The 26205-nt window shown below is 36.2% G+C and overlaps 1 protein-coding gene across 2 annotated transcripts in view; it reads left to right on the forward strand.

The window, feature by feature from the left end:
* The window catches only part of NBAS (NBAS subunit of NRZ tethering complex), a 191999-nt gene that overhangs the window by 142590 nt on the left and 23204 nt on the right, over positions 1 to 26205 (forward strand). For both annotated transcript variants that reach the window (XM_052810054.1, XM_052810055.1), the window contains 3 exons: positions 1619 to 1708; positions 4005 to 4200; positions 23025 to 23164. In XM_052810054.1, coding sequence (XP_052666014.1) covers positions 1619 to 1708; positions 4005 to 4200; positions 23025 to 23164 — 426 coding nt within the window. The remainder of the gene's footprint in view (positions 1 to 1618; positions 1709 to 4004; positions 4201 to 23024; positions 23165 to 26205) is intronic.

Genomic DNA, 26205 nt, shown 5'->3' on the forward strand with positions numbered 1-26205 from the left:
TAAGAATGGCATTTCTGTCATAGTCATATGTAATAGTATTTTTTGAGAAAAAGGCTGGTGTTACGAGCTTTCTACTCCTACTTTAAACTTATGAGTGCAGTATAGTAATATAAAATAAATATACTAAGGTTTCATCATGCAACAAATTATCTTGCATGTGTTCTGAATGGAGTCACACGTTGGTTTTAAATCTAGTGTTGTTCACTGAAGTGCTGGTCACCCGTTAAGATAAAAATAAAAATAGAAAAGCTGAAAATTCTGAATGCAGGAAGACAGTAAAGGTTATAAAAATTCAGGTCTCTATGCCATATAGTGTAATCATTTTTAAGCAATATATTTATCTTACTGAAGTAATTAATGACCAAATTTATATTTATTAAATTTATTAAATTAAATTTATTAAAATTTAGAACTCTTGACAAAAAATTTGTGAAATATTGCAGTTATTTTTACACATTACTATCAGCCATACAGTGTATTTTGGCTTTAGACAGAACAGTCAGGGTAGTCTGGACATGTATTCATTCTTATTAAGAGACCATATAGGAAGAGGCTGATATTTTTCATAGCAGAAGAGCTTTGATATGCTGATTAACTGTAGAGAAAATACACTTTATCTCTGGGTTTTTGAGTCATCTTTAGTAAGCTAACCTTGGAAGTACTTGCCTGCCTTTCTCTTTCTTCAATGCAGCATTGACAAACTCTAAGATAGGCAAAACTGTTGTTTTTCTAGTTCATCCAGGCTTCATTGCCACTGCAGTGGTTTCCATGAAGAGAAACTGTGTGCTTTATTGGAGTACCAGTGCAAAATCCCTCCTTCTTGCAGCACTAATTCACATCTTAGGTTTGTTTTGCTGAAAATGTTAGCAGAAAATGTGACTTTCACTGCATTATGAGTGAAGCTTTTTTTTCCTACCAGAGTGATTTTTTTTTTTTTTTTTTCCAGTATTTCCTACCTTTTGACCTGCGGAAGAACACTGTATTGTAACTGGAACGTCTGATGAGCAGTGTGATTCACATTTTTCTATTCCTACACATGCATAGTAGCTTGACCCTTCCCTTGCCCATATGCCGTTCTTGACCACATATTCCCTATTTTTAATTCTGTTGGTTCTGGTAATCATGAACCTGGTTGATCCAACTGAAAATTAACCACGGCAGGGTGGGGGGAAGAAATCTGTGGAATCAGCAGATAGGATTCTATTGACTCAGGTTACAGTGAAGTTGGTTTAAACCAATAGTGATACTGCAAGATGATATTTGAAAAGAAAAGATGGTGACATTTTTGTGTAACCTTTAATCTGTTTAGTTGATATTGGTAAGATCTTTAAAGTAATGAGATTACATGTGTATATTTTGCTGACCTAATCTGTGTTAGAAGTGCTAAATTTTAACTATTCTTTTTCTTTCAAGTTTCACGTAGGTATTTCAGTATTTCTCTTTCTCACTCTTGTTGCTCCTTGCATTACTTTGACATAAAAATAAAGGTACTAGTTAAGCAGGGAAAGTGGAAAATTGCTATAATTATTGAACAATTAATGTAAGTCCTACAGGTGGATAGAATTAGATACGATATTAAGGACCATTTTAATGTTAATTTTATGTCTTCCCCTGACAGTGGAAATGGTGGCTCATCTACATCAGTGAAAGATCCGCTTGGAATCCTAGAAGGCATCATTTCTGCAGTGCATGCAAGTGTTGAGAAAGGGTAAGAACTTCCTGTATGGATTCTTTGGTTAAGACTTTGAAAGATACTTCTCATGAAAGCATTGAAGGTACAACACTGAATATGGATGATTTTTCTTCATGGATATATATAATGGGCTTGCACTTAATTTTCTAAGACTTTATTCTCGAACAGGCTATCATTTATCAGGTTCAAAATCTGAGCCCTGACAGAAGCCTTTACTTGGTCATTTGGAAGAAAGCAAGTAACTGAATCTAAAATTTAGATAACTGTGTATTATGGTGACTTGAGGAAATGGTTTTTCTGTTGTGACTACTGCAGATTGTATATCTACCGGGACTGCTTCACTGCTTTTGTTTCAGTTTAGTAGATAAATTGCAAATAACGATGACTCGCTTTCAGATATCTGAATTTAGATGTCTAAATTTGTCAATATTTTAGGCTATAGTGCAGAAACAGTTTCACAAATGCTGTATGATACTTCTCCACATTTTTTTCTCCTCTTTTGGGGATGCCCTTATTTCAGGTCACATAATGGTCTGTATGTCTCACTGACATTTTTCCATTGCAATTCCAGTAAAGACAAGGAAGAAGAAAAAAATCAGTTGTGTTTCCAGACATACAAACTAAGAACTTATGTATGATAATAATAATAAAACCCCATACTCTGTGGTAGCCACACAAAAGCAATTACACTATTGTCTGGAGGCTTCTCCACTGACATTAAATTAGTTAAATATTGGATACTGAAGTAAACTGAATTGATGTCAAAATCTATAGTAAATCTTACTTGCAATATTCTAAGGTAGAATGGGAGAGTCGGTACTATTTTATTCTGAGATGCACTTGCTGGAGTCTTTTATTTGTATACTTCATCAACATTTAACGCTGAAACAATAAGCTGGAGTGGAAGTCATTGTGATTACAAGAGATTGTTTACATTCATTTAAATACTTGTTCTTATTTATTGCCTTAAACCTCAGCTATTCAATTTACAAAATATAAATCTTTCCCTCAGGAAAACATCAAGTGTGAGCTCTACAAAACTCTTGAAATATTCCAGCAGGTCCTCTTAATTCCCAAACTTTTAATTTACAGTTTGAATGCCACCTGTTCAGCGGAGGCATGTCTAATTTAGTTGAAGTTCTGAGCTAACAGCATCATTCAGACAATATAAAGTCTAAGTAAAATTGAAATCCTTGTAATATGGAAACCTAAGCTGTCAATGTTTATTATTTCAGAGCTGCAAGACAGGTTAAATTGGTGTTTTCTGTCTGATATTACTTTCCCGTTTGTCTTATTAAGACAAAAAAGGGAACATTAGTTATAAATCACACTCCACCTGGAACCACTTTCTGATTTTTTTTTTCTTTTTTTTGAAGAAAAAAATTAGCTTTAGTTTAAAATAGCACTAAAGCATAGCAGAATAGCATTTACTGATTTGTTACATGCTACTTTATAACCTCTAGGGGACATAATAGATTATTCTGTCTGCAACTGCTAGATGGTTGGTGAGTTCATGGTAATCTGTGTATTGTACATGCTTTCACACAGTTAGAATGTATTCAATACAATACACTTTTTGAATCAAATTATTTAATTAAAAGTTTTTCTAATTACCCAAGTCAGGAAAACCCCCCAAATTAGGTTTTTTAACATCTCTTTTTTCTTTCTAGGGATTATGGGCATTCTGCAATCATTATCATACTAGAACATAGAATAATCAAGCTGGCTAGGGATGGTACAAAAATAAGAAATAAAAAAAAGAAAAAAATAAGAAATGGCTAGAGCTACAATCAGGAGAAACTAATTTGTGTATGTGGAGTGTAAAGAAGGGACTTGCAAGGAAAGAAAGAGGATATAGAGCAACATGAATAAGCATCAGATACAAAAATGTCATACTTAAAATGCAAGCAGTCAAGCTGGTTTTCCATGAAGTCAGATGGCGTGGAAGTACAGGCATCAGTCGGGACCAGGCACCATAAAAAGGCTTGGATTTTCAGGTGCTGAAATCCAGCACCATTATGATACAATTGGCAGTCAAAGGAGTATGTAGGAGAATATGTAACTGTATAGATGGATTTCTATGATGTTACATGATTATCTGAAGCTCAAAAAAAGTTCTTACACCCCTTAGCTTTCGGCACTTGTTTTATGAGATCTAGTTTCCCTGCAGTCTCACAGAAGTGAGCTCTTCCATTTCCAGTCTTATGTATTTGTTATGTGTTGAATGTACTTGTTAACAGCTTTGAAAATACATGTAGTACTTTCATTAGAATTACCAAAGACTGTTTAACACTGTATTGTTTAATTACAGGGAGAAAGTAGTTTCTTCAGATGACCTTCTGGAGTGGTTGAGACCTTTCTGTGGTGATGACTCTTTAGCAGTGAAGCCTCGCATCAGAGTATTGCAAATTCTGGAGCAAGCCTTCCGTCTCAGTGACGAAGACAGCAAGCTACTTGTGTACTTCAGGACGCAAGCTGTTCTTAGAGCTTGCTGGCCTGAAACAAAGGTATTAATATTGATTGCTATAAATGGTAGCATAAGACTGTTTTTATGCAAGGATTATATGATGAAATGCTGGTTTGCAATACATGGTTGCGGTGCATGCTGTTGGTATGGGAACTAACCCTACCTTCCTTTTGAATCAGGTTTCTAATACATTATGATTCTTTGAAAAACAGCGTTAGGTAAAGTTAGCAGACTCAGCTTTTGTTTGCAATCACGAGTACATAATACCGAACTTGATTAAACACTAATGATTTTCCTCCATGTCAAGCACTGACTTTGAAGTTTCTCTATATTCTTTCTTTTCTGACCATTTTTTCTGGCAATTTTACCTTCCCTCTTTATCTTCTACTTGGTGTGACATTATAGTCAGAATTAGAATGAGAATTACTTGCCACTGTCTCTTCTTTTCTGGGGTCTTTAAGTATTATTCCATGAATGTGTAGTAGGAGCATCAAGGACATTCTCAAATGGAAAGACTTGATTGATAAGGGAATGCATTCAGTCATAGTTAGTCTGCTCTTGTCTCTTAAGAGGTAGCACCTAACAACTGAAAGTAGTTGCTTAAAAACAGTTCATGCCTTTAACTGCACAAGTGATAGTTTTAAGTCTTTTTCAGTGTAAAGTTGGGGAAAAAAATAAGGTAGAATCACTGGTGAAAGAAGTTACTCTTACCTATTTATTTGTTTCCAACTAAGAGAGACAGAGCGCTTGTAGTTCAAGTTTTCAAGTCTAAAACAGATTAACTTTCCTTCTGAATTAAAGGGTGACAAAATGCCTAGCTTTAATTTTTTAAGTGTATGTAGAAGTTGATCTAAGACTACTAAGGATCAGCTAGTGAGTGTTCTCAGGAGTGAAAACACTTGAGTGTATCAAGTAGAATATTAACTCCAGATATACAAAAAGGCTCTTGTTGGTTATTCATTAATATTTTAACTGCTTTATTTCATGACTCATTTTGGTGAAGTGTTTAACATCAACATACGTATTTTTAGAGTTTCTACATTTCCAGGTACAACAAAAATATACTAAAGGCTTAACAGGAAGAAGTAGTCTTGTCTTTGAAGCTTGTGCCATTTTGAAATCGTATGAGTATCACTTGCTGCATGTAGACTTGTTCAGAAGCAGAGCTACTTTTTGTCCATTTTCTAAATGCCTCCCCCCCATGCTAAGACCTATGGAACTGAAATAGAATAATTCCAATAGTTCCTCAAAAAATCTGTGCACAAAACTGTTTTATATTCATATAAAACAAAAGCAATATCTCAGTTTTGACTCACTGTGCTAAGATCATCCGAGGGTATAATCCTAATAAAAATCTTAAAAGAAGAAGAAAATGCTTATCTCTTGCTTTCTTTAGAAATTACTTTTTCTCTTGCATTCACAGTAATACCAGCACTTAACTCCTCAACTGCTCTTCAGGTCTCTGTCTATGATTGGATTCTTCATCTTCAGTTCAATCCTTTGTCAATATTTGTGTTGCCTGTGAACAGCTTTCCAATCCAAAAGCATTTCAAGTCTAAAAGATTCAACTGGAGTATGTTTTAAGGAAAAAGTTGCAGGTAGATAATGGCTTTCAGCCATGTCTGTAGAAGACAGAAGAAGAACCTGTATTTGACAGAAACCTTGTGAGACTCATTACACTTGTTTGAGAAATATGTAAGATAAGATCACTTTTATTTTCTCCCATAATCTGGTAAGTCAAAATGTATATAGCTTTACGACCTGAAACTCGCATCCATTTACTTTTGTCTCGTGATGTTTTAGGAATTAATTGAATGCATTGCATATGCTGCTGGCTCACATGTAGCTCGCTGCCCACCAAGTCCCCCAGGGCCGTCCCCAGCCTGGCTGGCCCCAGCTGTGCTCTCCCAGGTGCAGCATGGCTGTGAAACCTTGTGCGACTCTTGTTGGCCCAATCTTCCAGCCTGTTTAGGTCTCTCCATATAATCAGTTAATAAATTCTGTTTCCTGAAGTGGTGGATTTTTAGAATACTCCTAGTTTCAAGCAGGAAAACGTACCTGGTTTTTGTGAGGGAAGAAGTTTGTACTGTCCAGTACAAAGCACAAGCAGCAGTCCATTTGCTCATAACACAGAGTTGCTGATCACTTCAGTGCTCTACGATTTTGCTGATGGGTAAGCAAGTAGTGCAAGAAGCCATGTAGTAAAAAGCTTAAGTACTGTGCTAGATAAGCTCAAACCTTTCCAAGATAATTGTATAAAAATGTTTGTACAATACTGTAATATAAAATTCTCTGTATATAGTATTTATTATTTAGCTAAGTTCAGAAATAGTTTTCATGCTTAGCAATAGTGAAAGCTGTGCTTATATGTACATAAAAATCATTGTTTTTTCACCCCAATTCCTGCTACAGAGTGCAATTATAAGAGTCCTGTTGGAACATACTTAAAAATTATTCTGATTTTCATGTCAGTTCAAGCTAAATGTGATAGATGAGAACCCTTTGTTTTCATTGAATATTTTGTGCTAGGTAACTAATGTGTGATTTAGACAGAAGAGTCATATTGGTTTGTCCATTGGGTCCCAGTCATTGAAATTCAGAGTTCTTCACAAGTGTACAAGAAAACAAATGAGTGATCCACTACTTAGACTATTTTTTTTTCTTTTTTTTTCCTCTTCTAGTCAGCTGATGTCAAATGCTAGTCTACAAGTTGATATTAGAAAAATCAAGTGATGACCTTATTTGATTGTTGTTTGCTTTTTTTGTGAATTAACAAACAGAGAAAATAGCATAATAAAACAGCATATTGAAAACTGTGTACATTTCACAATCCTTCATGGTGTTTTAGTGAAACAAGAACATGCAGCATTCAGTAGTTAGATGACTGCTGAAAAGCGAAGAGAGAGATTTGTATATGAGCTTTTGGCAAAGCATTAATTAAGCAAGTTTCTTGTGCAAGTTAGTGCTTTGGGTACAAAGACCTTCAAAAGCAACCCCGTTCTACAAAAGGGGATGTTGAAGCAAAGTGTAAAAGTTTGATCAGGTTGCTCTATAGTCCTGGGTGAAGCAGGGTCAAAAAATTAGACGTGAGGAATTATATCTTTCAAACGTGTGCTCAGACTGCTATGTCAGTCTGTCTGCCTTGTCTGTAGGTGTCAATTTCTCCAGCATCACTACAACTTTATTAATTTGGTCATCCTTTCTCATCCAGAAAAGTAGTAAAAAAAGAAAATCACATTTAAAAAAAGGGGGGGGGGGTGGATTGAATGCTATTTTTAGATTGTAGAGGAATGCGTTTCAAGATTGTTGGTTTGTTTTGTTGTTTTTTTTTTTAAATGAACTTTAAATTGCAAATATTTAAAAAATGTATTCATTATCTTACTTCCAGATTGTTTACTTGCTTGACATTTCTTACACACTTTTAGGGGATCCCTCTTTCCCTTTACCATTCCTTGGTACAAAAAGGGACAGCAGATATTGTAAAGGATGAACGTGGATTTCTATTGAGTAAAGATAAGTTTAATGATATTGCAGTGTTCAATTACCAGAAAATGTGTGAAAGCCACCCTCAGTGTGTCTACTAATCCTCTTAGTCAGACTTTGCATACATCAAGGAGGGACTTAATATTTAATTATGCTCTAGGTGCTGTAAGTAGTGGTCCCACAAATCAATGTGCTGCTGGGAAACAGGCCAGCTCTTACAAAATTAAAAATGTACTTTATGGAAGCAGCTACCTATCAAACAGTCAGAAACACAGCAATTTCCAGTTCTCTAATGATTAGTTAACAAAATTAAAAATTCAGGGGTCCTCATTTTTCAAAGGCTTTGAGAGTCTTTAATTCACATTCCAGTAGCATCCCACGCTACCGGAGGGAGGAGGCATGCGTTGTTTTAATCCCCTTGATGAATTTTATCTGAGCTCTTCAGGTTCTGTAATTTTCTAGTTAACTGGTGCATGAAAAATATGGGTCAAAATACTGACTTTTTTATATATTAAAAAAATGAGGGGGGCGGGGGGGGGAGAAAAACATGGTTTAGAATGTTCATATCAAATTTAACTTTGTCCATCTAAGATAGGAAATCCATTTGTTTTCACATAGTATATAAAAATACAGTCTGTAATGTGATCCACTACTTAGACTATTTTAACACTGCACTGTCTTACATATGTGAGGTATCAATTAACAGGTTATGTGTATGTACGTAGTTGTTCAGTTCAGTGACCAGTTACAAGGCATAAGTTACAGTGATAAGAGCTAGGGTTTTGCCCCAGGAAGCTACAGCAGCACTAACAAAGCTTCTGTAGGTAAACGAAGGGTTAGTTTAAGATAAGAAGTTAATAATTGTGAAGCTTCTATAAGACACACCTTGTCTTAAAAGGATTTTAATTACTGCACAAATGCAAAATGTAATTACTACTTGCATGCCACGTAAATGCAGATAGCTTTGTCATTTAAAGAAGGTAATCTCATTTTGCCTTTCCCCTCATATTGTTATATTATGGTTTTTTCATGATCTTGGGATATACAAAGCTGTGGAGGGCTAAGCATTTTTGAAAATTGGAAGGCATATCTAATATGAATTTAAGATTGTAATTTTAGGTACCTTTCTTATTTTATCTGGTTTTCTTTTTTCCCTAAAGTTTAGCTTTGAAAAGCTGCCAGATTAATTTGTATTTGTATTGTGTACATCCCACGCACATTTGCCCTTCCTTCATATAGGCAATTTATGCTTGCCATATGCAAGTTTTATGTGTCTCAGCGACCTTAGTAATGTCTACATTAAAATAATGACTTTTTGAGAGCTTGGGTATGGCTGTGAAGCCTCCGTTGCTCTTTTTTTTTCTTCTTTCTCCAGTATATGAAAAATGTGTATCTGTTTACATGATGTTTCTTCATATGACTTCATAAAGAAAGGTCTCAAAGGGAGTAAGTCAATGTCCAGTGATTTTCAACTTTTTCCCATTGCCTCTATTTGTGTCAGAGATTTAAACATAAGGATTTGGAAAGCACAGTGAGATTTAAGAATTCCCCAGCCATTGTACTGAAGTCATTTATCAGGTAACAATGACCTGTATTTAGCTTGATTTGGCAAAATACAAGTGAAGGAGCTGTATGTGTTTAATCCTCAGCCATCTTTTATTTGTGAAAATTGCTTAATTAGAAGAAAGATTTATGGTCCTATCAACTTTGAGTAAATTTGTTATGATGGTGTTTATAATTCTAGAGACATTGTTTCTCTGCTGGTAATGCATAAAAATCAAGTTTAAAAAATTTAATTTAAGTTTTAATTAATATTTTAAAACACTAATTTCCATTCTTTGAAGATGCAATTTATCCATATGAGAACATGTGAAATGTATTTTTTCTGGGAACATAAATTGTAGTGTGTATGATTAATTAAAAACTTCAAGATGCAAATGAAATATTTTCCATTAACTACACAAGTAAAACAGATAAGACAAAGTGGAGAGAAAAGCAGTATAGCTTGAGTGAGCATGACGATTTTGAATGTGAGCCCTGGGTACTATGGTATTATGTGGCTAGCAGCAGTTGCTTCAGAGGAATAGAAGAGTCCTGTGGAGTGGATTCATGGGGATAATTCATCTTCTGTAATAGGTCTTTTGTAAAGAAGGTATAAGTGGAGAATAGTTTAAACATTGTATATTCTGCTTTTATCTCAATTTCAGAAATATTAAGAGCTCATTAGTTATGTATTCAGAGTTCTATTATTATGTTGCAAAGAAATTGGTGGGTGAACTGTGGTTCAACCTTGGGTGTCTCTTGCTAAATTCTTGGTATTGGTACACCACACAGGATTGAGTGCAAAACATGCTGATACTTTGTTGAAGGATTTTTTTTTTTTTTTTTTACTTTTTTATGTGACTTGGTATGTGTGGTGGTTCTATTTTTATAGGATAGCAAAATCCAGAAAGTCAAGTTCCTGCTCTGTTTTTTGTACTTCATCACTTTTTTCCTTATTCTGTTGTTTACTCAATCTATGTAAACAATTCCAGTCATGTTACCTCATGCACAGTGTTTTCTATGTCTGTAACTATTCTCCCCTCTATCTCAGAGCCCACTGTGATACACAGTATACCTCCTGAAAGGAGGTAATTGGAGAAGTGAATGTGATGTCCTTGTGGAAACGAACAGCTCATGCTTATGCATCCCAATGCCTTGATTGCTCTCTGATTTCAGCTGTACATTAACCAGAGGTCTCTGAATTTCATTCAGTGAGGCTGAATGAGGCCAATTTAGCATGTTTTAAAATGTGATGGCTTTACCATGGTTGTTTTATTTACCATCATATGGTCATTTACTTACCCTAGATTTTTTTAAGTCAATTGGAGGTTTCTTTCTACAGCGTCCTTGACAAACATAAGCTAGCTCATTTGTGGGCAATATTATCTGTTCAATGCTTGCAGTCCTCCAAAAGCATCATTTAATGTCTATAAGCAAAGAAGCAGTCATAAAATCATGAGAAATTCTACTTTTTACCTTTACCATTTGATCATAAACTGTTTTTTTGTTTGTGTTTTTTGTTTTTGTTCTTGTTAGCAGATCAAGTTCTTCAGTGGTTTCTAGTCAGGGATGTTGTTAAAAGCCTTTTGAAAATATAATTAAATTGTAAAACTGTTTTTCTTTAGGCATTATTTTGTTATTATCTTAAATGAGTGTTTTGCATTAATAACTGACATTCAGTTGATGCCATGCATTTTTTCAAACAGTCTTGCCTTATTCCATCAACCATCTTGCTAGCTGACACTTGCTATTTAGAGGTCTGTAAACTCTATCGTCTGAGGAGCCCCTCTCAGGTATTCTTAAAATAGGTTCTTACTTCGTAGTAATTTCTGATAGTTCATGTTGGTTGAGAGAGTGAGGGGTTTTTTCCATATTGTTGCTATTATTACATAGGGACTCAGCTATGATGACTGTGACTGCTAGGACTTTCACTACGTTAAATCAAAAAGAAAACCACCAGCTGCAGTGCTTATGTAATGCCATTCAGTATGACAGTTGCATGATGCTGCCCTACCTTCTGATTATTTTCATGGCTATAACAGAGCTACTCATTTATTTCAATTTTTAACAGCTTAAAGAATTTTGTGATATCCATTCGCTTGGTACCTTAAGTGCTGCTGGTCTAGGTCATAAATATGGAAAAGCAATAGAGGAATTTTGCATTAAAAATTTAAGTCTTTCTTTTATTGTTTTTTTACTGAAAATAGTAGTACTGAAATACGTCATGGTTTAACCCCAGACAGCAACTAAACACTACACAGCTGCTCACTGACTTCCCTGCTACCCAGTGGGATGGGGAGAGAATTGGAAGGAAGAAGGTAAAACTCATGGGTTGAGATAAGAACAGTTTAATAGAACAGAAAGGAAGAAAATAATAATGGTAATAATAACAATAATAAAATGACAATACTAATAAAAGGATTGGAATATACAAAACAAGTGATGCACAATGCAATTGCTCACCACTTGCCAACCGATGCCCAGTTAGTTCCCGAGCAGCAATCCCCCCAGTCCAACTCCCCCCAGTTTATATACTGGGCATGACGTCACATGGTATGGAATACCCCTTTGGCCAGTTTGGGTCAGCTGCCCTGGCTGTGTCCCCTCCCAACTTCTTGTGCCCCTCCAGCCTTCTCGCTGGCTGGGCATGAGAAGCTGAAAAATCCTTGACTTAGTCTAAACACTACTTAGCAACAACTGAAAACATCAGGGTGTTATCAACATTCTTCTCATACTGAATCCAAAACATAACACTATATCAGCTACTAGGACAAAAATTAACCCAGCTGAAACCAGGACAAATATTACTTAAAATTGTAGTCAGCATAACAACCTGTTGTTCCTAAAAGAAGGTATCTTAGTTTATTGTGGGTTGTTCTTTTTAAAAAACCATCTTTTACTTTGTCAGATTAGCCTATCTGCAGGATGACATTTTGGAAGGATTAATTTTGACAAGTTTTCATTTACATGAAAACAGCTTTTAAAATCATTTTTTCCTCTGTTAGCAAGAATTGCAGACTTTGGTTATCAAGACACCGGTTGTACATACAGTTGAATACTGGGAGCTTGTGCATGCGGTCCTTCTTGATGGTAGTGATGATCAGAAAAGGTAAATTGAAAAGCCACTTGCACAATGTATGGGGGGGAAATGGCTGATGCTAACTTAACTGTTTAAAGTTAAAAATAATATTTAAGGATTAGGATCTTGTCATTTCCAGGCTGCATGTTCCAACACCCTTTTCTCTTCTTTATATATAGATTATGAAATACGAAACAGTGATTAGTAACTGGCACATACAAGTAAAATGACTTACATGTTTTTAAGTATCTTGTGTTGCACAGAGGTTAATTTTAGCCATGACTTACTTAGATTCAAATTTTTACCTATTAACAGACACCTAGTCAATATACATTTTAAATTACATGTATGTTAATCCTCTCTTTTTCAGTTTTAGCTAGCTAGATATATAAATCTTTCAAATGCATAATTTTTTCTTTATTTGCCTTTATCTCTCTATCAATATCTATGTACAGTCTTCAGAGCTTTTCTCTGTGCTGAAATGTATTTGTAGATTAGGACATAGTCTCCTGCAGAATACAAATGAATGGATTTTATTTTCTGCACGAGTTATGCATTTTTATGCATTAGGCAATGCATTCGTGTTTACTGAATCTGTATGCGTTTTTTAGTGTTAGTGAGCTGCATATCAAGCAGATAAGGAATTCAACAATATATAAATCAGTTCAGAATAAAAAAGTTCTTGGGTATGTCTACAAGACAGGCAACTCAACATGTGGCTGAGCCTTTGTTTAGTTTATCACCAGTAGGCTTCTGACTGATTTGTTTTTAAACTTGAATCCCTCAACTTGCTTACCCTGTTCACTGACTTCAGTTTGAGCAGGATTTGACCTGTGACGTTATATGCATCCCTTTAGTATCTGTGTGCAGCAGGCTTTCGTATGTGGTCAGCACTCATAATAATTTTTAATATATGAAGTCCAGCTTTGGGGAAAGTGCAAGAAAGCCTCCTTTGGGGTAGAAGGTACGGGCTGTGAACACTGAGTTGTCATGCAAAAGTCTTGACTTCAGTGTTAATTTTGTATTGATTGCTCTAAGATTGTTGTTTTGATAGCAGGCACTTCCTTGTGGTCTGTCAGGCAGTGGCTGTTTTTCCAAAGTCTAGGTCATAGCAGCCCATGTTCTCCTTGTGGGTTCAGGACTTGGAATATGCTCCACCAGGAACTCCTGTCTCCTTGTTGGTCTTAAACTCAAATGGAGGGGAGATGTGAGGTAGGCCTTTGCATCACTGTCTCAGGTTATATCCCCCCTAGTAATGGAAATCAACGGTACTTTGGATGTGGTGGGTTTTTAAATTTTTTGGGTTTGGTTTGTTGTTGGTTTTTGATGTGGATATCCCTTAATAAAGCTGTTGCTTTTTATTAACTGGGATAAATCCATACGCATAGCTTCAAAATGCTTTTTTTCAAGCAAGAGAATTTAATCTGGTGCACTGGTCCAGGCTACAAACCAGATCATATTTTTCCTACGGTGTTTCTTCATAAAACAGAACTAAATTCCATCATTATACAGGGGCATTTGTGAGCCCAGTAGAACAGCTTTTAAAAAGTTACCATTTCTCAGCTGTGACTTACTACCATGTAATACGTTTCCATTTACCAAGATCCAAAATGGATTGAAAGTAGGATTATCCACATGTGAACTTGGGCAGATGGAGAAAGTAAGATGAAAAAGTCTCATTTAAAGCTGACAGGTTCCTCTGCCATGAGGGGAATATATTTGAAATATGTTTCTGAGAAGGTAAAACTCATCTGTGCTAAAAGAAAGATGGACTTCTCAAATCACTCATATTGGCATACAAAAATTTTTTTATGGAACTTAGTGCACAGGAAATCTTTGAACTTGCCAGGTTTACAATTTAGTTGTATGTGTTCTTTAAATTGCACTTTTCTTATCCAACAGTGGTGTGAGTAAACTAACACTTCTATAATCTAAACCACAACTTCCCATGGGTTTTCTCAAAAGTAAAAGTTTTTATCCGCTTTCCAAAAATAGGAAGTTAGTGCAGTAGTAAAACTGAATGCTCAGTAAGGAAGCAGATTATGTCAGTGCCTTGTAGTAGTCATTTGGCAGCATTCCTTTTTCTAGGAAAACTTTTTAATTTAATTCTAAAACATTGTGAATACTTAAAGTATATAAAACCTGGTGCTGTATAAATGTGTTCTTTAAACTATATTTCTTCGTTGAATTGCCTTTAACTCTGTACATGGCAATATGTTGCTAGGACATAGAGTAAAAGGTACTATTTCATATTATTTTTTAAACTTCAAAATTTTGATAAATGCTGGGGAAGAAACTTTAAGGAGATACTAAGTTTGAGGTAAAGTCTGTAAAATATATCTTTGAGAAGCAACTTTTGCTTGACCTCATTGACTCCTGTTCAGCTACCTTCTGAAAGTACACGTTTCACATAAGGAAAATGGTAAGCTTGCTTGAGTCCCTGTGTTCCTTCAATTCCACTTGGAAACTGCATATAACAAAATATTGTGGGCCCAGTGTGTTTTCGTAATGTAACTTTTAATTAGCGTGTGAGTATGTAAAAACGTCAATGCTGGTTCACATCAAGGTCCAATTCAGCCCAGTATTCTGTCTCCAGCAGCGGCCAAAAAAACAGATATGGAAGGAAGAGTACGAAAAGGAGAAGTATATATCAAACTTACTCCAATATTGCCCTCGTCTGTGGGTAGTCAGAGTGGGTTAGTTAGGAATAAGAACTGGAAACAACTCTATGCAGACAAGCTGTAAATTCAGGTGTTAGTGTGGCAAGATTAAATAAGTGGAATCTTGATAAAATCCAATAAGGAAGACTTACCTGTTAATCAATAGGTTGGAATAATTTACCAGAAAGATATTAAACTTGTTTACAACTTAAACTTGTTTACTTAAGTCAAAAGACTAAGTCTATTAGGAAGCATTCTAGCTCAAACAGAAGTTACGATTTTAGTGCAAAAATTATTGGATAAAATTATGCACAGAGATACGTAGATTATCAGAATAGATTGCAATAATGGCTTCCTCCAGCACTAAAATCCCTTAAATGTTGGAGAATGAGACTATAAATACAGTGAGGGAAAAACAGTAAGGAGAAAGAGTGGTAGTTCCCCCACTTTTCCTCCTTCTTGGGATCCCTGACTTCCAGCGTGTCTCACAAAACAGGATAGTTCACTGGTTTTTAACCTCTTCTGTCTGGCTATATTTGAGGTCTCCTCCTAACCTGCCTTTAACCAGGTAGCTCTCACTGTCCATGCCCAAGCTTGCAGCTTTGCTCCCGTGATTACTCTTGACTTCCTTTCTTCGTGTGTGCTCTTGCCTGTACGCTGGTAGGCGGGTGGCTGAATGACACAGCGGTTCGTTCCTCCAAGCCTGTTACTACTTTCCCCAGCCTGACCCTGTTGTGTCTTGGAGGATCTCCCTCTCAATCATGGTGCTGGTAGTGTGTTGGGGAGTACAGCATTTGTGGTTTTGCCTTCAAAAAGGGTTTACTGTTGCTCTGGGATGTGAAGGTGTTGCAATATGTGCTTGTGGTTTTGCTTTGTTTCACAAGTATTTAATGTGTCTAACATGAAGGTTGATAGGATGTCTAGCATCTTGAAATGGTTTGAAGAGAATGAAGTAAATAATAGCCTTTAAAAACTCCTTATCTTACCTTTGCAGGGTCAGTAGCTATACAATTTCAGGAACAGTTGTACACTTTTGCAGTTTGTTTTTACTGGTGATTTTTCACATTTGTGTTCGTATTGTGAGTAATGAACTTAGAAATACCTATTTAACTTAGTTTGTCATTTTATATGTCCTTTTTAACAAGCTGTTTACTTCACAGCCTTGTACTTGAAGTAGATTTCAGTAACTTTACGTTTGTGCAGACTTTTCAGTAGCTGCACAGACACGAGCAGAATAGGCAATGAGGGACTACAGGTTGACCCACAAAATGAAAGGATTAATTTCTTCAGTGACCAACCCTGACTGGCCTGTTTGTGTAGGAAGGGCAGTATTTCCTTTGCTGATTTACCTAATTAGATTGTAAACTCCTTAAGGCAGGATTGTTGTATTTTTGTGCCGTTCACGGCACATCAAGATGGCAAGTGCAGAAATTCTATCAAATTGTTATCAGTCCATTCAGTCATTGTTTATAAACCACGTTAAGCCCTGTCTAATGAGTGGAAGCAAGCTTTAACATCAGTATTCACTATCTCAAATCTGAAAAAAATCTTTCATGTCAGATCTGCCTATTATTTTAAAATGCAGCATAGATGAATTCTGTACCACTAGAGCTTGGGCGGGGGGGGATAAATAAAAATGTAGTGCATTTTGCAAGGAGTCCTGACAAATTGAAAACATATCATAGCAATAAGGGACTACTCAAATGCCTGCTTAGTGTTTTTCTTTTCAATGCCATATTAATTCAAATTTATGCTGCAGTGATGAACATGAACATATTTTGAAATATTTACATTTACAATCTGGTGGGTGTAATAAAATGAATTTTATAATCATGTAAATCAGTAGGTTTTTGATTGTAGCTCTTGGAAACCACAAATGTCTCTGCCCTTAATATAGGGAGTAGGTTTTAAGCACGGATGTAGCTTTTGTCAATAAACAAGCAATTACAATGAAGGAAAATATTTTTCTGATTTCTACATCTTGATTCTTTGGTTACAAACAACCTTATCAATTATTTCCTTAGAACATTAGTAGTGAACAAAAGCTGTTTATGAAAACCATGGCTCTGCCATACTCACAGGGAGTAAATATGTAATTTACAGAACAGATTTCATTGGGCAGCAGGAGGTGGAGGTCTCTCTGCGTTAGTTTTGCTGCTCACCATTCTTGTGTGTAAATAGGCAGCACTTTGTATTTTATCTCGGGGGAAGGCTTGGATTGGCTGAATCTTCTTATTGGCATTTCCATTTTTTAAGCAAAACCTTCTCTAGGTTATCAGCCAAGTTGGTCAGCACCAGATTCTCAAATTATATAACTTTAGCAATAAAGCATTTACAACTCTATCAGAAGTCTCTGTCCTTTAGGATCAGGAGAACATTATATAGTGGATATCTATGCCTCAGGGACACAATTTAGATACAGCAACATTCCACTGTTGCTGTAAATACTGATTTTAAACTAACTTCAATTTCAAGAGTGAGATAACGTACTGAACTAAACAACTGATCCTGTGGACTGCCATGCCAAAGGTTTTCTTTATCATATATGATGTCCGCAGTTTTATTTAACGTTATCATTCTTCAAGTGTATCATCTTATAGCTTTTATAAAATACTAGGTTTCTAAAAGCTACAGAACAAACTTTTGAGGGAACTTTTTGCATTTGTATTCCATGTGTGTCACATGTGATGACTACCTATAAAGCAGTAACAAATCTATGGAATAAGATGATGAGTCAAAATTTTGTGCATTGAAAGTGCATAAACCATGTTGAGCAGTTTCAATGTTTTGGGCATCTAATAGGATCTAATCTGTGAGGGAGGAGAACTGCATAAATCTGTGAAAGATTTTATCATCAGGCAGAACAGTTTGGAGTTTTATTTGAGGAGGGATTGTAAGAGCATTAAGTTTTTATTTCAGCGTTGGATATAAAGAACATGCCTTCCAAGTTTACTCAGAATGGCTGAAGTCAGATAAAGGGTATGTTTGTGCTCAGATAACGTACTGTTGACGAGATTACAAGTATCTCAACCAACTGCCAAATTCCTCTTTTTATTTATACTTTAGCAGTAAAAGCACCCATGCCATATACTTCACGTGTTTTGTATATAAAACAAAATGTTTTAAAAAGCTTGTGGGAATCTTGTCTGATGTAACTTCCTACTAGCAAAATGATGTCAGAACTGAGATATTTTGGCCAATGGTTTCATAAATATCTGGACTCCAGCAATAAATTTTTCATCAAGTGTTTTAGTTTTCCTAAGATTTGCAAGTTACAGCAGTTCAAGGCTGGCCCCGTAAGAGAAGGGGTGACTGAACATATGCTGTGTCAAGTCTCTGCTAGTGGTAAGCAAACCATAACTACTTGAGGAAAAATAGCTGTTTGGATGGCTAAAATAACGTAATTCAATGAAGTGTATTGTGTGGCTGTGCTTAAAGACACACAAAATAATATCTCTCATATAAAAAGAAAATCTGACTTTTGTCTTTTGGCATGCCATAGCTGCTACAGGCTGTAGCTGCAGTCTGCACTCCCATTCAGAAATGTGGTTAATTTTCTGTCTTGGTCAATATTTGAGAAGGGTAGACTGATATTTGCCTTTATTAAGCAGAGGTATTATGGGATGAATCAGAACTCCTTTACGGGCCATCCTAACTACTTCTACCTAGTAAGAGGAGAAACTGGGAAAAGACGTAAAAGCAAAGTGCTCAGGAGGACAACATACGATTAAGAGGAGTTTGCACTGGTTCAGACAGGTAGTAGTATCTAGTGCAGTTTTAAGCAACACTCAGTGCGGTTTGTGTAGCCTGTATTTTGCTTTGTGAATTTCCTATATATATTTTTAAGGAACATTAGCATATGCAGGTGTTCGCATATTCTTGATTTTAAACATGCGTAGTCCCTTGATAATGAAATTGTGTATTTTAACAGTTTAACATAAGGTTTGGTTTTACTTAATTTGTATTTCATTTTATAATCTATCATGAGTATCATTTCTAGAATTAATTCCCCTAATTGACTTTCCCATTGTGGTAAATATTTGTGCAGCCTTTTATTTAATGAAAAAGATGAAGCCAGCTGTGTTCTACTGCCAAAGCGAAGGCATGAAACTAGGGAAAATCAAGACAGAATTGAGCAAATCTGTTCTTAAAAATGAAAGTCCTTGCTTTCCTCTTCCTTGTTTTGGGGTGGGGGTTTTTTTGTTCATTTTTCATATTCCTTTGGGATCATCTGGAGTTCAACCATACTCCTTACTGCCTGGCTATGGGCCTCATTTTTCTATTCAGTGACAGATTCTTCTTCACAGGCAGTTGTGCTATCGTGGCTCTGAACAGTGCATGGCAGGTTATGTTTACGTAGCCTTTGTATGGTTTAGAGGGATATTTTTGGTTTTTGTTTAAAAAAAAAACCAAAAGGGAGGGGAAGCTGAGTTATATTATCCCATTACCATGGTTTTAAAGATGATCGTACTGGTAGAAACGCAGTGCCTTTGTTGCATTACAACATTGAGAGTCATCTGAATAGATCATCCAGAGTAGCTACAAAGAGAGTGTTCAAATAAAAGTGGAATTTTTAATCTTTTTGCTGTGTTATTACAACAAAACAACAGGCTTGACTAACCTTGGCAACTTCATCTCAGCTAGCTTTCATCTCTGTTAAGATGAAATTTTTACCTTTTAACCCAGAGAGTGCTCTGTTTCTGCTGTGAGGGGTGGCTGCTTCCTCACTGTGCTCTCCCTCAGCCTTGGAAAGAGAAGACAATACAGAGGAAAACATGTTCTCTGTGTGTGTGTGTGTGTGTGTGTGTGTGTGTGTGTACACACATATATACACATATAGTAAATACAAATTAAACTCATTTCAATGTGCTGCTTTAAGGTATTGCTTTCTTGTAGCAAGGAACTATCACCTTTTTGTCATTTAACTTCTGTTTCTGGAGAATTACAAGGAAAGAATTAGAGACAGGGCAAGGTATCTTGTCATTCAAACTATAAAGCAGTGCAGAAACTATTAAAGGCAAGTGTCTTGGATTTACTTCATACCAGATAATATCTTTACTGATATTTAACTTAAAAGGGACACTTCTGTTTTATAGGAATAACAATACCTTAAAGTGAAGTTTTTAAATGTTTTATTGTTGTCTATGTTTCTGATATATAGTGTTGATCTTCTGCCTGTTAGGATTTTTCAAGTGATGCTAATGGGCAAATTGTGCATAGATTTCAGTCACGTTGATTTGTTCTTCCTGATAAGTAGTCCCACTGGTTTCAATGTGTAATGTGAAGTGTGGACATAATCTTTGCAGATTCAGCCTATATTTGATGAGGTTTTCAACTCGGGAATAATTCTGAAAAGTATTCCTGATACAGTTGGCTGTGTGACCTTTGTCACACACAGTCGGGCATTCTTGGTGTTAAAGCGTGAGTTTACAGCTGAATCTCAGCTTTTCTTTTTCTTTTTTTAAAAAAGTTATTTTAACAACCATGTTGTTGCAGGAGTGAAATAATGCTTAAAACATACTTGAAATGCAGATGTATGTGAAGCAGAGGGATGACTGATAGATGCATCAGAAGCATAAGGTACACTGAAGAAGGGAAAAATGCTAGGGCTTAAAAGATGGAGGGGTGGGGGAGTTTAAGATAGGATAAGATTAGTCTATTTTTTTTTCTTTTTGAAAGTAATCACACTTGTCATCTACCCTTCAATACTTAAATATTTTCCATTTGTTGCTCTTTCATTAAGCTTCCATTTCCTCTATCCTTAGCGCTGCAATTTTAGATCCCCACATGCACTCTTAAAGGTATGCGTACTTATACACTATGTGGCTACTTTCTAATCTCACTGTTTTCACAGTAAATGGAAGTGACATGCATTTAAAATGCCATATAAAAAGTGAATTTTCAATAGTTTTCTTAAAAACTATAAATAACTAGCACTGTAGAAAGTTCACTTTATTTTTATTACTCTTAGTGGGAAATGTAGGCGACTTGAAAAAAGGTCACTGTAGAAAGAAATACTGCAGAAATGCACACCATGTTTCAGAATAGAAAGTTAATTCTTCTGATTTATTTACTTTGATCGTATTAACGTGTTTTGTCATGAGCAATCATGTTGCAAGGATCCAGCTGTCCAAAACTCAACATTATAATGTTAGATCAACCTCATTAAAAAAATGTAAATCCAAGTCTGTAAATGTGCATTATTAGGCAGAATTATTGGAATTCAGTTCATGTTGAATAGGAGGTCTGATCTACTCTCATCTACTCTCTGCTACTAATGGCCCAATTTCTGTGACAGTTTGTCCTCATCTATGTCTGTGCCATTTCTTGCCATTTTTACAGTTATCATTAGAGAGATCTGAACATTTAGTCTGTGTTTTGAAGTAACATGCCGTTTGTGCAAATATACTAAAATGTACTCAGTGGACCATCCAGAATGCTACTTGGTTTAAAGAGCTAGTTGTCTGGAAAAGGAGTTTGGGGACAGATGAAGCAATGTGAGAGCTTCTGTTGTCTGGATAGTATATAATTTGCTAAATATTTTTGATCCTTAGAGGTTAGCATGTCTTAGGTCCATCTTACCCTTTCCTGTTCTTCTCCCTTTTCTTTTCAGCCTTGTGATTTAAATATTGAAGATTATAATATTTTATATTAACAAGTATAGATGGAATTTAAGGATATTACAAGTGGGTGACTGATGCCTGCTATGTGACATTTGCAGTACAGAGAAGTATTTTAAATGCACACATCTCAGAAACATTTATTCACTATCTAAAATGTTTTGGTATACAGTGCGTTCAGAGGTACCCTGGAGACAGAAACGAACAGTTTTTCAGCACTAAATATTTTAAAGTCACAAATTATGTAGGCAACTCAATAAATGCATCAGTAATCTTTGTTTTCCAACCTCTTTTGAAAAATTTGCCCTTCATGTATCAGAGTCGCTTTGAAAAGGTGGAATGCGATCTTTAATCTTTTAGAGTAGCTGTAGAACTGAGGAAAACTTTGTCCATGTTTGATGTCTTAGAACTACTTGGGCTGAATCGGAAAAGTTAACAGTTAATGCTGTGTATCTTCAGTGGAATTATAAGATGAAACTGAAGTGTTTGATATCCTGCAACTTTTCGAAGTTTGGAGGAGAAATTCGGTGTTAGAATGTGTTAATCACACAGAGGAAGCTACCTTGTTATTGTAACAAATTGTTTTTAAACTCCAAGAACTTTTGTATGTCAGGTAGACAGCAAATAGCTATTCCATTTGTGAAAACCCTCCTAGTGTGATAGCCAAAGTTTTAAACCAAGCTGCTTCTCCTTTAGTAGCAAGTTGGGTCTTATTTATAGCAACCTTCCTTCAACAGGCAAGACTTTTTACCTTGTACTTTTTTCCCATGCAAACTGCAAGCAGTAATTATCTTTAAAAGAACCTGTCATCAACTGAAGTGAATTCAAGTCCTGGCAGAAGCTGACGGTTTTAAACTTAGATGGACACTTTTCTTGAGATAGAGTTGTCTGATGGCTGGCTGATGGGGTGTGGGGTTTTGGTTTTGTTAGGTTCAAACACCTATAAAGAGAAATATTGCAGTACTTGTCAGCAAATGTTCTTCACTGGGTAAATTAATTTAGAATCATCTTTCAGGGCTCTTTCCTCTGGGAGAAAAGCTTAGATGCTGTAAATTCAGGTAAAACTATTGAATTTTCATAGGTGAGTGGGTGTAATATATATTAGGGAAGCACTAGATATACACATTCTTTAAAAATACGTGTGTGTGTGTGTATATGTCTATAGATCAAGAAAAGGAAATTTAAGGAATTTTTGCTTGTTTGAAGAACAGAGATAAGATCCTCTGAACTAATCAATGAATGTACTTGTGTGGGGTTACATTGTTTTAGGAACGTACACCTAAGTCATTCCACATTGCTGTGTGCTCTCCTGTTTTATTTGCATGTAATTGAAAATGAGAGGTAAGAAAATGGGTTTCTGGGAAAATTATTTTCACTGTGTTCCTGCATTGTTTTACAGCAGTGATGTCCTTCACAGATAGTTTGTTGATTGCTTTCAAATCATTGATTTCTTAAAAAAATTCTGGTGGGTTTTTTTTAGGTAGAGATAACAGATATTGAAAATGAAGAAAAAAGGTATGATCTCTTCCTGGGACTTCTGGAGTCTAGTCGCAGTCCGTCTGAGTTTCAGCACTTGGTTTTACTCCTTCAAGCTTGGCCACCGATGGACATGAGCAACAGGTAAGCATTTCTTCAAACAATCATGTAACAAAGGAGTTCTAAGTCTTGCTTGATAATATCTTGTTTTCAGTCAGTGAATTCAAACATGGCTAAGAGGAGCATGAGCTTTGGAAAGGGTCATACTGGGAAAAAGAAATGGTTTATTTAAAGCAGAGTTGAATCAATCAGTTTCCTGTAAAAACTCCATATACGTATATAGTATGTATCATGGAGGAGTCAGAAAACCATTTTATTGCCTGAACTGTTGCACAGGAGGGTTTTCTATCTACTTAAATTTAACTTATGTATTTTGGTCTTATTTTAGGCAGTATGTACAAAATCCATAAAAAGGAATAGAAAGTTCTGGTTTTTCCATTCAAAGTTATACTTTGCAGGAAAAACCTTTGAAAGTTAGTGTTCAGGTGGCTGTGGCAGCCAGCCTGCAGGAGCTCTGTGAGGGTAATAGTACAAGCAATGATGCTTCTCTTTTCTAGATCCACTACCTATTATTTCTGTCTCTGAATAAAACACCCAAAAGTGAAGAACTAGACACACTAGAGCAGACATATCCTAGCCCAACAATTTAAAATTAAAATAATTATTTAAAACTTTAGCATTGCACCCATCAGAATGGTTATTTACTGAAAGTGTTAATTTGGAACATCTTGACTACCTTATTTTTTACTAATTCTTTCTTTTTGTCTATGACTTTCTGAACACATTTAAAGGTAAAAATTTTGGCTGTTCTATTCTGTAACTGGAGATCACTTCTAAGACATAAGGAGTCATATAATCTTACGAGCCAAAAGTCACGTATCTTTCAAGGAGAGCAATATTATTAATAAATTTTTGGCTAGTGAGTACAGTGTGCCATGTTTTATCTGACAGTAGTTAGGTTAGAGACATTAAATGATGCTTCCATTGGATTACTGTGGGGTATTGATTCCAACCTGTTTGAACTTAGGGACTACACTCCCCGAAGTATTTATGTGCATTGATTTGTCAGAAAAGTTAAGGCTTATCTTTTTATAAAAAGTAATTCTTTTTTGTGTAATTGTAGACAACTGGTCCCTTAGAAGGTAATTTGTAAGGGTTATTCACCTTCAAGCCTGCAGTTTGTTTGCAATTTCTAGATGAGCATTAACCTAAAGTCTTTATGACAGCTATATGAGCCAAAAATTCTCTTCAGTGCATTAAGAAGTACAAGGACTGCTGTGTGATCTGTCACAAATTTATATTCCAACTTTCCTTTGTAGTCTTGTCTTAATCGTAATTGAAAATTGGATGCCTCACAGTGCATGGGAACTGTCAAACTTTGTTTAAGGTAGTGTTTAGATTAGGAAAAAAAAGTGTTAAACTTATGGAACAAAGGGTCAAGTGAAATATTGCTGCAATTAGCAACATTTTTTTTCCTTGCTTTGAACAGAAAGACTAAAGCTTTTGTGAAAGGAGAACGCTGATTGTATATAGACGCTTCTTGTCTACTGCTCTGTAACAGAGGAAATTAAAAATTATTTAATTTTATCTCCCACTTGGTGTTCTGTTCCTTCAGGCTGACTTCCTAAAGTGAAGAAGAGAAAACAAAATAGTGATTAAATGTGATTTGTAGTCACAACTAACAGTGGATTAAACTTCAGAGATGGGATACCTCTTAGTTCCAAGTTCTGTGAAGTCTGAAAATTTGCACAAGATACTCAGATCACCTGTATCATAACTCATCCATGGTCTAAAGTAGTTAGTATAGCTACTAGGCATTTACATAGTCACAATTTTGACATAAAGCAAGCAAATTGGGTAAGATAAGGGGCAAGAGAACAGGGTAAATTAATTCACAACCTTATATGTGATTCTGTGATTTTTATGTATTTACCAATACTTGAGTTCAGAAGGGATCTCTGGAGATGTCTACTGCAAACCCCCTGCTCAAAGCAAGGTCAGCTAGAGCAGGCTGCTCAAGGACATTGCATTGTTGAGTTTTGAATATGTCCAAGATTGGAGACTCCACAACTACAACAAAAAGGTTTCTCTTACATTTTAGTAAAATGTTCTGTGTTTCTCTTTGTGCCCATTGCCTCTTGTGCTGTCATTGGCCATCACTGAGAAGAGTTGCACTCCCTCTTCTTTACTTTCCCCATCAGGTGTTTATACAATTGATGAAATTCCCCCAAGCCTTCTTTTTCCAGGCTGACAGTCCCAACACTCTCATCATTCTCAGTCTCTGCTCATGGGACAGATACTCCAATCCCTTCATCATCTTTGTGGCACTTTCCTCTGGTCTCGCTGCAGTACGTCCCTGTCTCTTCTTGTACTGGGGAGCCCAGAACTGGACTCAGCACTCCAGATGTCTCACCAGTGCTGAGTAGAGAGGAAGGATCACCTCCCTCAACCTGCTTGCAACACTCTTCCTGATGCAGCCCAGGATGCTGTTGCCCTTCTTTGCTGTGAGGGTACATGGCTTACTCATGGACATCTTTTTGTCCAGGCTCCTTTCTAGCTGGTTGGCTCTCAGCCTGTACTGATGGTTATTTCTTCCCAGGCAGGGGGAGCACTTGGGACTTCCCTTTGCTGAGTTCCATGTGGTGGTTCTCTGTCCATTCCTCTGGCCTCTTAAGGTACCACTGAATGGCAGGACAACCATCTGGTGCATCCGCCACTCTCTTCCAGTTTTATATCATCTGCAAAATTCCTGAGAGCGCACTGTGTCTGAGGACATCCTGGTCCTCAATGAAGAGGTTAGAGTATTGGCCTCAGTATAGACCCCTGAGGTCCACCAGTGGTCACTGGTCTCCAGCTGGACTTTGTGACACTGATCACAACCATTTGAGCTTGGCAGTTCAACCAGTTTTCAGTCTGCCTCACTGTCCACTTATCTAGCTTCATCAGTTTGCCAGTGAGGATGTTGTGGGAGATAGTGTCAAAAACCTTGCTGAATTAATTCAAGGTACGTAATATCAGACATTATTTACCCAAGCCAGTCATTTCATCGTAGAAGGGTATCAGGTTGGTAGGTTGTGATTTCCCCTCTTTAAGTTCATGCTGACTATTCTCAGTCTATTTCTTGT

Source organism: Harpia harpyja, chromosome 15 (assembly GCF_026419915.1).
Source record: "Harpia harpyja isolate bHarHar1 chromosome 15, bHarHar1 primary haplotype, whole genome shotgun sequence".
Lineage (NCBI taxonomy): Eukaryota > Metazoa > Chordata > Aves > Accipitriformes > Accipitridae > Harpia > Harpia harpyja.